This window comes from Nematolebias whitei, chromosome 14 (genome assembly GCF_014905685.2).
Source record: "Nematolebias whitei isolate Nwh7 chromosome 14, NemWhi1, whole genome shotgun sequence".
Lineage (NCBI taxonomy): Eukaryota > Metazoa > Chordata > Actinopteri > Cyprinodontiformes > Rivulidae > Nematolebias > Nematolebias whitei.
Window position 1 is genome coordinate 17,090,683 of NC_056511.1, and position 13,166 is coordinate 17,103,848.

At 38.4% G+C, this 13,166-nt stretch overlaps 4 protein-coding genes across 5 annotated transcripts; 3 read left to right on the forward strand and 1 right to left on the reverse strand.

Moving 5' to 3' along the window:
- Positions 1-1,291: 1,291 nt before the first annotated feature.
- Positions 1,292-4,024, reverse strand: LOC119420521 (claudin-like protein ZF-A89). Of its 2 annotated transcripts, none has more exons than XM_037687930.1 (2): positions 3,949-4,024; positions 1,292-2,266 (listed from the first exon to the last, which is right to left on the reverse strand). In XM_037687930.1, exon 2 carries the CDS (start codon positions 2,082-2,084, stop codon positions 1,452-1,454), a length of 633 nt encoding a protein of 210 aa, XP_037543858.1. In that variant the 5' UTR covers positions 2,085-2,266; positions 3,949-4,024; the 3' UTR covers positions 1,292-1,451. The 2 variants fall into 2 exon arrangements, with proteins under 2 accessions (XP_037543858.1, XP_037543859.1); XM_037687931.1 differs by having other exon boundaries at positions 1,292-2,305; positions 3,949-4,013.
- A 106-nt stretch (positions 4,025-4,130) lies between these two features.
- On the forward strand, positions 4,131-4,922 carry cldnd (claudin d). Its single transcript, XM_037687932.1, has one exon. The coding sequence runs from the start codon at positions 4,187-4,189 to the stop codon at positions 4,820-4,822; it is 636 nt and encodes a 211-aa protein (XP_037543860.1). The 5' UTR covers positions 4,131-4,186; the 3' UTR covers positions 4,823-4,922.
- Positions 4,923-6,553: 1,631 nt separating this feature from the next.
- On the forward strand, positions 6,554-7,146 carry LOC119419983 (claudin-like protein ZF-A89). The gene has a single exon (XM_037687351.1). The coding sequence runs from the start codon at positions 6,554-6,556 to the stop codon at positions 7,109-7,111; it is 558 nt and encodes a 185-aa protein (XP_037543279.1). The 3' UTR covers positions 7,112-7,146.
- A 4,503-nt stretch (positions 7,147-11,649) lies between these two features.
- On the forward strand, positions 11,650-12,465 carry LOC119420523 (claudin-4). The gene has a single exon (XM_037687933.1). The coding sequence runs from the start codon at positions 11,725-11,727 to the stop codon at positions 12,358-12,360; it is 636 nt and encodes a 211-aa protein (XP_037543861.1). The 5' UTR covers positions 11,650-11,724; the 3' UTR covers positions 12,361-12,465.
- Positions 12,466-13,166: the final 701 nt, after the last annotated feature.

The window sequence follows — 13,166 nt, forward strand, 5'->3', positions numbered from 1 at the left end:
TCAAGTGTCAGTAATAAAGATTTTTTAGTTTGCCCTTCTGCTTGTGTCTTTTATTTTTCACCTGCATTGTAATAAAACTGAAACTGTTCTCCTCGTGATGGTAAAACGCTCAGGAATCAGAAGAACAAACTGCAAGGAATTTACTGTATGTGCCTGAGGTGTTTGCTGATCTGTAATTAAGCGCCTTTGTGTTGAGACACTGACTTAGAGTTTCTGTCATGAGTTAAATGGATGTCACCGTCAGAGACAACTCTCCTTTCTGTATGCTTGGATTCATGTTGCTCAGAAACAGTTTTACATGCTCGAAGAATGGATATTTACTTTACCCATTTAGAAAACATCTGCCAAGTCTTGGCAGGATGATAAGAGCCTCTTTACACATTCAGACCCAAAACCTTCTTAAAATTTATATATATATATATATATATACATATGTTTGTGTGTGTGTGTATTATATATTTTTATTTTATACATTTATTTGTTTTCTGGCCTTTGGAGAACACTGAAACACATTTAAAAAACTTAATTTGTGAATTGATGTTGCAGGTTTCACAAAGTTTTCAGAAATCTTTTAAAATCTATTTTCAGAAACTCATTTAACAAACGAGCATCTGTAATGATTTTATTTTGATTTAGATTGCAGCAGAAATTAAATCACATTTTGACTTAAACATTTTAAGATGTGCTGAATGTTTGATTTAATCCCAGATACGAGATAAAATAAGAAGTACTTTGTGTAAAACTGTATTTGATGTGGAATGAGTAGCCCTTCTTATTCATCTATTATATTTTTGGATTACCATATAATGGTGTGGATCTATCAGCTGCATATTTACAACTTGTTGGGACTGAATTAAACTTAAATTGTGCCAATTTTTCATGTTTGTAAATTGTTTTTTTTGCATTTAAAAAAAGTCTTAATCCCATTTCTTGCTTTCATTTCCTCATTTTCTTGCAGGTAAATTTAATTTAATAGTAGCCAACTTTCAACAAATGTTCTCCCTGAACATGTTTTGGGGTAATTTATTTGCATCTAATTGTTTCATTTATTGCAACATTCTGACGTTACAACTCTAGAATAGCATGTTAGATATTTTTGTTTCAAGCAAACAGAAACCTGTAAACATGACATTTGTAAAAGAATGGTTTATTATTTGATTAAAAATAAACATAAAATACATTTCAAATGCCAAGCAAGTACTTGTATTAAAAAACAAACTAAATGAATAAAATACAAGTCTAATACGTTGGAATACATGCCAAAATTAAGAAATTTTAAAAAGCTGCAGGTTAATCTGACACGGTACTATCCCTCATCTGTCACAAACAGGTGGCCACTTGTTAGACTGAACTTGCCTCAATGCAAATCCCAGCTTGATAAGAGACCGGCTTGCTCTGTATGTGAAGTCATTTCCTCCCTGGGGGAGGCTGTGTCTCGTGTTTACAGCAGCTCAGACAAACTCTCTCCCAGGTGTTGTGGATTTTGGTGGGGTGTATTTAGGGCCGTTATAGCGGTCTCCTCCTGATGGGCACTGACAGCACAGAAGAGCTCCGCCGATCAGCAGCAGGCCTGCAGCCCCCCAGCCCACGTACAAACACGCGCCCAGCTCTCTCCTCTGAGCATCGGGCACCATGGGGTTGTAGAAGTCTTTGATGATGGTGTTAGCAGGCAGACAGACGGTCACGAGACACAGAGCTCCACTCAGGAGGAAGAAAACCCCTGCAGAGATGCACACTCGAGCTTTTGCCGCTTCATCCTCGATGCAGGTGGTGCACTTCCCGCCGACCACGGAAAGCAGGAGGCCGAAGAGCGAGAAGAGGATGGAGATGACGATCATGGCTCGAGCTGCCTGGAGGTCCGGCGGCAGGGCCAGCAGGGAGTCATAGACTTTGCACTGCATCTGGCCTGTGCTCTGCACTACACAGCTCATCCACAGGCCTTCCCAGATGGTCTGAGCAACCACAATGTTGTTGCCAATAAAAGCAGAAACCTTCCACAAAGGCAGCATGCAGATCAAGATGTTTCCAATCCAGCCAAGCACGGCAAGAGTGACCGCCAGAATCTGCAGCCCCAAAGATGCCATGGCTGTTTCTGTTAGTGTTCTGCTCCTCCGCAGCCAAATGAAAAGGTTCTCCTCCTGTTGTGAAGTTTTATACGACCCCTGTCTGGGTGGGCGCTCTGGCCCCAGCACTCACATGTAAACATCCATCATGCTGCCTTTGAGTGCAGAGGCCTTTCTCTCCCATAAAGAGGCCCTGTAATGCCCTGAGAAACAAAAAGAAGAGTTTTGTTGGAATCCTCTGTCTGTAAAAGACAGACACAAAGAGATCTTTTACAGCACAAGTTATATTAAAAACTTAAAATATCTCAAATTTCTTACTTCTGAGATCAAAACTCAAAAGTTATGAAAAGGTCTGAGCTCATTTGACACAGAATGCAGATGAACAATTTGAGAACCAGAGCAAGAAAGAACCCAATTAAATCTCCAGTTTGTCTCACTTCTATCTATTTTTTATTTTTTTTATTTATTTAGCCTTTATTTATCCAGGTTAGTCTCATTGAGCCACGAGAACTCATTTTCAAGAGAGACCTGTTTAGGGAGCACATGGTGGGGTTAAGGGCCTTGCTCATGGGCCCAGAGTGGGGCGAATGAGGGTGGGGGCAAGTGTGGGTGTTTCACCTACCCCACCCACAATTTTTTTTTATGTTGTCGGGGCCGGGGCGTGAACCGGCGATCTTCGGATCACAAGCCCACCTCTCTAACCTCTGCGCCACCACTCCCCACTCCCTTGTATTTAGATCAAATGAATGAATGAATGAATAACAGGATGGATGCTTTTTTAAACTTAATTATTTAGTCAATGTTAAAATCCTTATAAAACATGAGTTTGTCTCCCTCTGCATGGGTTTAGTAACTTAGCAGTGTCTCTGAAAGTAAAAACAAAATCTTTGGACTTTGGCTGCATTTTCACTTATTTTGTGTCTCTAGATCTTTAATCTATAAATCAATCAGGGATAAAAAGGCTCAAACTGAACGGATTAACAAAAAACTATTTTAAATCAACTCAATAGACTGTTGTAGCAACCTGTCAAAAAGATGATTTGTTCAGTTGTTTTTTTGTTGTTGTTTTTTAAAAAAATAAATTTATGAAAAATACTAAAGGTAACAGTTTGCCAGACGTAAGGTAACTCCCAAGTGAATTTCTTAAAGACATGAGTTTCAGATATTGTTCATTTGATGTAGCTTTTTTTTTTAATCTATCATTTTTTTATTTTGTCCTACACTTGTCCAATGTTATATTTTAAATTAAACACTATTCAATCTGCTGTCATGGTATGAAATGAGTGCAAAAGCAGCCATAAAATTAAGAAAAATTTTAAAAGACCTTCAGAAAGTCTGGAGATCTACAGATCAAGATCAAATTACAAGGAAACGTGGCTCCTTTAAAACAAAAAATTATGTGGTTTAAAACTTGAGCATAGCAGTTTATATACAATAGACTTTACATAAAATCTAAAAAATACATAATTATCATCGGGGAAAAAAAACAGCAATACTTGGCAATCCAATATTAAACCTCTTCCATTCTCCTGCAGGTTTAATCTAATCCATTAATCTATTTCAGATGATCTTATACACATCAAACATTTCCTTTAATTTCTAGCAGAAATGTCAACGTTTCATATCTCACCTTCATCTCATTGCACTGATCAGTTAACCATGCATCTCTACAGTCTCTTGATATTGGTTTCCATTTTATAAAAATTTAATGATAGCAATATTCTGAAATTTTTGATTGAAAATTGAATTAACTGATTTTTTTTCATAAAAGTCTCATTTATTAATAAGTGACCTTATTTCTACAGATTTAAAAGATCAAATAAAGATAAACTAAATATGATAAGAACTACCTTTAGTAGAAAATAAACAATTGTTTGCTGTTTACCTGCAGATTTAGTATTTCCTGTGAATGTTGTGTCTGCTGAAGCTCATGCTCAGGTAAAACCACTCAGCTTGATTGCAGCACCAGTAAAAGATCCCAGGTGTTTTCAGTTCTGCCAGTTTCCATCAACCAATCCGGGTAAAGACCTGCACCTTCATGTAGATATATAAAAATCAGAAGGTGAGGGTCATCACTAAAGCAGCTGTGTTTTCATACAGCTTTTGGCTCAGGAGCAGTCAAGATGGCAGCTGCAGGGCTTCAGATTCTTGGTGTTCTTTTGGCAAGTATTGGATTCGTGGGCGACATCATCGTCTGCGCCCTGCCAATGTGGATGGTGTCTGCCTTCATTGGTAACAACATTGTGACGGCCCAAGTCTTCTGGGAGGGCCTCTGGATGAACTGTGTGCAGCAGAGCACTGGTCAGATGCAGTGCAAGGTCTACGACTCCATGCTGGCACTGCCCCAAGACCTGCAGGCCGCCCGGGCTCTGGTGGTCATCTCCATCCTGATTGCCTTTTTGGGAATCCTGCTTGCCGTCATTGGTGGAAAGTGCACCAACTGCATTGAACAAGAAGAGTTCAAGAGCAAGATAGCTATCGCTGCAGGTGTGTTCTTCATCGTTGCTGGCATCCTGTGCATCATCCCTGTGTCGTGGTCTGCTCACGTGACCATCAGGAACTTTTACAACCCAATGCTGATCGACGCACAGAGGAAGGAGCTGGGAGCAGCGCTGTTCATCGGCTGGGGCTCAGCAGGACTCCTGATCATCGGTGGGGGTCTCCTTTGCTGTCAGTGTCGGCAGCAGAAGGACGGTGGGTACTCTGTTAAGTACTCTGCCCCCCGCTCAGCAGCTGCCAGCACTGGAGCCTATGTTTGAAACTTGACTTTTTTTTTTTTTAAATTTGTTTCTTTAGGAAACTCTGGAACTTGAGCCTTGAATTTTATCTTTACTGATTTTTAATAAAATATCTTTTACATTTTGTGGTTCTGTACAACTCTTTGCACTAATTTTCCAAGTGCCTTCAAAAAGACACATCCTTGACTAATTTGGTATAACTTTTATGCCACGTTTTTACTTATCCAGTTTAAGACTTTTTCCACTTTATTTTTCTAGTAGCTTTACTAAAATGGCAACAGTCTAAAAGTTGATCAGGGACATGCAGATTTCAGGTGGTGCTAGAGCACCTGCTCTTTCACCTCTAAACCAGGGCAATTACTGCTTGAAATTTGCAGTATATGGGGAATTTTGAATTTAAAACTTTTCTAATTCTTCCAACATGCAAATTCAGCATGAAGTGCTGCAACCCTGGGAAGCAGAACTGTCTTTATATCAAAGCAGCTACTGAGGATGAGTCGAAACCAGTCATTGGGGGAACAAATTGTGTCTATATAGGGCACTTCGTGTGTGTTTTTTTTTTTTTTTTTTTTTTTTTTTTTTTTTAGGAGGAAAAAATTGGCAGCTTGAATTTTTGGCCATGACGGTTAGTTTTACAGTGAGTCTGAAATTCATGGCTTTGACTCTCGCCAGCATGCTAAACATGTTTTTGGGCAGCTACAGAAGCAGCTCTACTGTCCTGCGAGGGAGATGATCATTGGAAAACGAGCCAAACGCAAATAAAGCTAAAACTCTATTTGTATACTGTAGTGCCATGTCAAAGGGCAATGAACACATTCACAAAGGGCGTGGACAGACTATGCTCTCTGATCAAAACAAGGGAGAGATTGAAGGAGGATCCTCCACGGAAGAATATATGAACAATTGTGTATAAAATGTATTTTAAATACACTAAAGAATGGAAAATGTGGCTTTTTTTTTTTTTCTGTTGCCAATTTGTTAACCTGCTGAGTGTTCAATATTAAACAGAGCATTTTGCTATTGATTTGAAATGGATTAGAATAATGTAATATGTGCCTGTAATCTCACACTATGGTAGCTGGCAGTTTCATGCACTGCACAAGGTGCCCTTTTTTTCCACTTGAACACCCGCCCCCCAAAATGTCTTTGCACGATACTGATTAGGTATCACAGCCACTTCAAGAGTTCAAGATCTGCATTGTTGAAAGCAATAAACAAGCAGTTAAATTAGTTTTAAAATATGTTTTTGCAGTTTTGGTAAACACTTGGCAGGACTTTCCAGGAACTTCACACCACCAAGAGTTCCAGACTCTGGTCCAACATTTGTTGAATAACTCTCGTCAGGGAAATGTCAAAAGTACAAACCTAAAAACATATTTTTGTTTAAACCTGTACAAAAGCTTTTTTTTTTTTTTTTTGCTTTTGTGTTGTACTTAGGATAAATATGTGCCTTGTCTCATTTAAAGCTTGTGATAAAAATCTTTCGGATAACAAAGCTGTTTTTGTCACCTGGCCCAAAGCTTTTCTTAGAACTGGAATCAGGACAAGCAAGAAACTTGAGCCACACACTTGCAAATCCCCTCCCAGCTTCACTTCTCGTACCTGCGGTGTATAAACACATCCTCAAACATCCAGCAGCGCTCACAGCCGAGTGAAAGCTGGTTGTACAAATGAAATTTAAAGCAACATACGTTTTATTTTTTACAATATGTGGGGAATTTTAACCCATTCTTTGTGCTGTTTATCCACAAGATGAAGACTCAGCTCGTTGGTTTTTGTTTGGCGATCCTCGGCTTTCTTGGAACCATTCTTATCTGTGCTCTTCCTATGTGGAAGGTGACTGCCTTCATTGGAGCGAACATCATCACCGCTCAGGTGTTTTGGGAAGGCCTGTGGATGAACTGCGTGCTCCAGAGCACAGGTCAGTTACAGTGCAAAGCCTACGACTCTGTTCTGGCTTTACGACAGGACCTGCAGGCCTCTCGGGGCCTGATCTGCTCCTCACTTGGCGTCAGCGTGCTGGCCATCGCGCTCAGCGTGGTTGGGGTCCGGTGCTCCAACTTCTATCGAGACGACCAGCGAACTAAAACCAACATCGGAGTGGGAGGAGGTGTGGTGTTTATAATCGCAGGGATCCTTTGTCTCATACCAGTCTGCTGGATGGCTTACACCATCATCACAGGATTTTATGATCCTCTGGCCACAGACGCAATGAAGGGAGAACTGGGAGCGTCCATTTACGTCGGCTGGGTGTCGGGGGCTCTGCTGGTCATTGGAGGAGGGATACTGTGTGGTACCTACAGATGCTGAGGCTGCAGAGCGCACAGTGGCATCCATTCAAAACATCCTGAAGAACTGCTGCAAAAAATGTTTACTGTGATTGATTTGATGTTTTAATGACATAAAATTGACATTTTGATACAAAGATCTTGTAGAAAGTGCCGATTAAAGTGTGAATTGTTAGTTTGAAGGATAAGCATTTAATGCATGTTCATAGAAGTTGAAGGGAAATTAGAATGAATTATTGTATATTTCTAAATCACAGAATAAATAGAAAAAATACTCGGTTGCAGTTTTTTTAAAAGCAAGTGCTGACAAATTCAAAATGTTGAAAGAATGTTTAATAATCTTTTGAATACTTTAGTCGTGCTGCATGTTCAGGTTTCCTTTACCTGTTTGTGAAGCTGAATAAATGCAGTAGGAGGAAAATGTACTTATAGGTTGATTTTTTTTACAAATCGACACATAAATTAATCTGTTAAAAATCTACTTTAAAGCCTGTTGTCAACTAAAAGTTGAACTGCTGTGTAAAATTGTTCCTTTTTTTATAATAACTATACATTTAAAATGTTTTGTGAGAAGTCACAAGTTGTTCTTTATGTTTTGTAAAATGAAGGGATTAAAACGTCATGATGCATGCTCATTAATCCAGGTAGAAAAATGTAACAAAGTTAAATCAGGTCCTCTGGACAGATTAAATAAATAAATAAATAAATAAATAAATAAACTTGAAACGTTTCGTCTTTAATCCAAAAGACTTCTTCAGTCTGAGGAGCTGCAGTAAACTCAGTCTTATAAACAGCTCCTTCTCATAGTGGATCAACCAGTTTGTTGTTGACAGCCAGAACTAGCTGTTCACGTGATCAAGGACCATCAGCCTAATGATCGATCAATAGTGCTCTGATGGCCGCTTGCTATTCACAGAGGGTTGAGTGATACTAGTAAAGCATCCTGCATCCTGCACATTTCTTTTTTTCTCCACAAGTCCTGGATATTTTTTATTATTTCCAATCCACAAACATTTTATTAAAAGATACACACCATGCTTTTATTTATTTTATATCAGGCAACGTTTGGTCTCAGATAACAAATCTAAACATAATGACAGAAATGAGCAAACGATTAGTTTAACTGAGACCAGAACAGATATTTTTCATTTATCTCAGAAACCATGCTGATGTTTGAGTTTTGTCCAAGTCACAGTGAAATGTTGAAGATGAACTTGTCTTGGTTCTTTGCTGCAGAGGATGATTATTTTTAAAAAGCAGAGTAAAAGGTCTGATACTGGATTCGTGTTTTACTCTTTTGGTTTGAAACATAATTTGTTGGAACAAATATTAGTTTTTTATTTTATTTTACTTTGCTTATGTTGTAAATTTGATCATTTCCAAATATGCTAAACAGCTGCTGACATATAAAACAAGAAGAATCAAATCAATACAAGTCAGGATCAATGAGAAACAGGTACAGTTTCTCTGTGTTAAAGGGATAGTTCAGATGTTTTGAAGTGGGGTTCTATTGAAACAATATGAACATTTCTTTTCTTACATGCAGTTTTTAAATGATCTCAAAATGAAGAAATAAAGTTTAATTTAGATCAGATAAAAGATTGCAATTAGTCTAAGCAGGGCAGAGACTAAAGTGGGTTGCTGCCATCTTTAATTATTTCCAGTTGAATAAATTTCGCCCGGCGAGGGCAGACGTGTTATAGTAGAGCCTCTGTCCATATGTAAACTTTCTCCTGTAACTTTTAATGAAACTTGATACACACATGCACCATCAGTAGACAGAGGGGTGTGCACACTTTTCATCACAGCTTCAAAGTCAAGGTCACAAATCAAGATCAAAAGTTATGTGAGGTTTTTGCTTGTCTGTGGATTGCTATATATTACTGTATTGCTGTGTCATGGTTTGTCGACAGGCGCATCGTGCGCAGGACTTTTGTTTAAACCCTTGTCATTTTTCATTACACAGTTGTTCGAGCAGAATATTGTGATATTTCCATTGGAGGTACCCCAGGCTGCACTGGAAGTGCTTGTTAAAATAACTTTTGGCTTGCACAGTGGTGTTTAGTGAATGTGCAGAATGTGTTCCTGGTTAGGCTTTTAAGAAAATTAAATTCCTAGAACTAGAACCAGTTTTTCCGGCTGGGTGCAGCTCGTTATCTTTTGTCAGACATCCTGTACGTAACTCAACTGAGCAGAAGGTAACCTTCTCAATCGCTCTGTAATTGTAACTGTCCTAATCACTTGTTAGGCTTTTGTCATTTTATTGCTCCTAAATGTGATTGAGTTAGATGAGAGTACAAACCTTTTGTTTTGGTGGAAAAAAAAAAGGCAATTTAATGTAAAATAAAACCTTTTGAATCTTAGAGTTTCTCACAAAATGTCATGTGATTCAGTGGTTCATATTATTATTATTATTATTATTATTATTATTATTATTATTATTAGTAGTAGTAGTAGTAGTAGTATTCAGAATCAGCTTTATTGTCATTACACAGTGCACAAGAAAATTACATTTCAGTACAGCCCATCTGAAGAACCACAAACAAACAAACAACAGACTTGGGTAGACGAGGTGACCGAGGCGACAGCCTCTGAGAGGCACTCCTTTTTTATTAGATTAGAAAAAGGGAAAGACGAGGGAAGAGGAGGTAAAAAAAAAAATCAAATCTCTCACCGTGTCCCTGCAGGACACAACGTGACATTGCAAAAAACACACAGCACATAAAAAAACACAACATACAGACATAAGACATATGTGTGGAGTGGGTGGGGGTCCCAGTGCAGACTGCCAAATGAGCGCCAAGCAGCTTAACAATGGCCAGAACAGCCGACGACGTTTTCCGAATTTGTCGATAAGCCAGGTAACCACCAACTCCAAAAAGCAGAAATCCTGTTATCATAAATCCAATTATGTGCACATCTTCAGCGTCCTCGACCGACAAGAGAGACACACAATCTTCCACTTCCCCCAGGAATCCATTGTGTACCCAGCTGCTGATGTTCCATCAGGGCAAGAGGAATCTCCCTCGCCCTGTCTTCCTGTTGAGAAAATTTGATCAATGGCATTGAGAGACCAGCTGACCAGATCCATAATTTACAGTTCGGAAGATATGCAGAAAAAGGCTCTGAAAAAGGTTCACTGGAAAAAGAGCAGAGCAAGGACGGAGCAGGAGAAGTGTCTGCCTTCACCGAGGGCAAGCAAGAAAAAAAAGAGGAAAATTATTATTATCATCATCATCATCATCATTAGCATTATTTTATATGTTCTGTGTTTTTATACAACGACAACATTTTATCCCATGAGGAATTAAAAAATGTGTTTGGAGCTTCATTAGCATCATGAGCTTTTAGTAAAGAGTCTAATTACAACACATTTTACTGGGGTATTATAACAACATAAAAATACTGTTCCTGATATTTATCATTATACAGCATTTACTGAATATATAATAGACAAGCTCCAATATAATTTATTGGTTTACATCATCAGTGAACTTGATATTTTTGGAGATCAGGGCGGATTGTGAAGTTACCATCAAACTTAACTTTAACGTCTAAGCATCTAAGAGAGAAACATTTTTTAAAATGGAAACCTTAAAATGGTTGGACTTTCAGAGTTAATTGTGTATTTTTATTTTATTTTATTTCTAAATATTGTGATGACACAAATATGATGCCTCAAACATGAAAATCAAAAAGAGGGGTAATGGAAGATTTCTTGAAATGCAGTCAAAATGACTTTTAACTTGGGTTTTTTTTTTTAGTATAACCATTTTTGGAACAAGGACATTTTGTCACAGTCCTAATTATGATGTCATCTTTATTTAATTTCATTCACGTTTGGCAAAAACTGAATCAAAATACCACTAAAAACATCAAAGTTAGTAGATCTGTTGTTGTGTATTAGGTGTGACCTTAAAAGGATCGAGTTGTTAGAAACTTTCCGTACAGGAAGTTGTGACGTAAACACTTTAACACCTTCATGTGGAAGGCTGAGCTCCTGGTATCGATTGGGTTTCTGAGAGCTGTGAGTCATAAGACTCACCATGACTCTATCTTTAACTTATAGAAATAACATTTCTATATTGTATATAAATATATGTATATATATTATACATGTATTTTAAGATCAACTCTTCAACAAACAAACAACAACAACCCAATAATAGATGAATAGAAATAAACTTTACATAAAAACATTTAATCGTTTCACATTAGAAGTTATGGCATTTTTTCTATATGAATCACTTGATAAGTGAATCCTTGTTAGTTGCTATATCTCGCATCAGGCAAAAATATTTAAAAGATAACTTTAAATCTACAAAACAAACAGGACAGTGCTTTGATGTTATACAGTTTGTCTTGTATCTCTGTGATTTTCTCTTCATGGTCCTTTAGTTCGTCTCATAAACTGTGCTGATTAGTGTAAAGCAAGCCGGTTCAGTGAGAATCCTTCGCAAACCAGTTTCAGCTTTGGGTCGACAAGCTCCTCCTCTGATGTTTTCTCCCATTAAAACCAGCTATAAAGGAGTCAGCTTCTTCGCTGAGCAAGCAAGGAAAACTACTCACCGCTCTGAGCTCTACAAACAAAACTGTGCAGCTTTCCATCAGTAAAGACAGCGACAGCGCTTCAGCATGGTGGCAGGAGGAAAACAGATTCTGGGAATGGCTCTGGCCATCGTCGGCTTTCTGGGGGCCATCGTCATTTGCGGTCTCCCCACCTGGAAAGTCACCGCCTTCATTGGCGCCAACATCGTCACCTCTCAGATAATTTGGGAGGGTTTGTGGATGAACTGCGTGACTGAGAGCACAGGCCAGATGCAGTGCAAAGTCTACGACTCCCTGCTGGCCTTACCTCAAGACCTACAAGCTGCCAGAGCTCTGGTCATCATCGCCGTCATCGTTGCGATCTTTGGGATCTTGCTGGGCGTGGTGGGTGGCAAATGCACCAACTTTATATCGGATGAAGTTCAAAAGATCAAAGTGGCCATCGCTGCCGGAGTCACCTTCATCATCGCAGGCGTTTTGGTGCTCATCCCAGTCTGCTGGACTGCCCACACCATCATTCAGGATTTCTACAACCCAACCTTGATCAGCGCCCAGAAGAGGGAACTGGGAGCCTCCCTCTACATTGGCTGGGGTTCTGCTGGACTGCTGATATTGGGGGGAGCCCTCCTCTGCAGCTCCTGCCCCCCGAGCGAGGAAAAGTATAACTACGATGTTCGGTACTCCAAGGCTCAGTCTGCGATGAGCAGCAAGGAATACGTTTAGATCTTCAAATAGGATGAATGTTGTTTGAAAGTTCGACCTTTTGTTTGACTGTTGGAGAAGAGTCAAGTTCCTGAATGAAATAAATTAAATATCTGTTTTAACCTTCGAAACATGGATACAGTCAACACATGTTGTAAAATGTGCCGTGTTTTGATTCTTTATTTATAAATGCACATCTATATATATTTTCAGAGTTTTTTTTTTTATACCAAGTACTATTGTGGACACTTTCAGACCAGCACTTTTAAGATGTTTTCTTATAAATAAATCTATTTTTTCTTTTTGATTCAAAACTTATGTATAAAAACATCTATATTTTTACTTTGACAATGTAAATGTTACTTTAGAGATTAATGCTTTGCTAATGTATCTCTTTAAATTAAAGAGAATTTTTGAGTCTTATAGCTATTAGAACATTTTCCCTTTTATTTTTGGTTGAACATTTGTTCCTGTTTGTAGCAATAAAATCCACTGGTTTGGGCAGTTTTGACTTAAAACTGTTGTTGTTGTGTTTTTATTTAATGCCAAGATCAATTACAGTAAAGTTAGAAGACAAAACAGCCACGTTCAGTTCATCCAGTTTAGCAAGTGATCACAAAAAAATCTTTACAAACAAGTTTGTGACGTGCGACCAGCCCAAACCCTGACTAAATAAACAGAGAAAGAACGAAACACTTGTGTTTGTGTTTGTAGGTTCTTACAACAGAACGTCATAATATATATATATATATATATATATATATATATACACACACACAATTTACAACAAAGTTAAGAATTCTCACTGTTCTGAAAGATAGATAGAT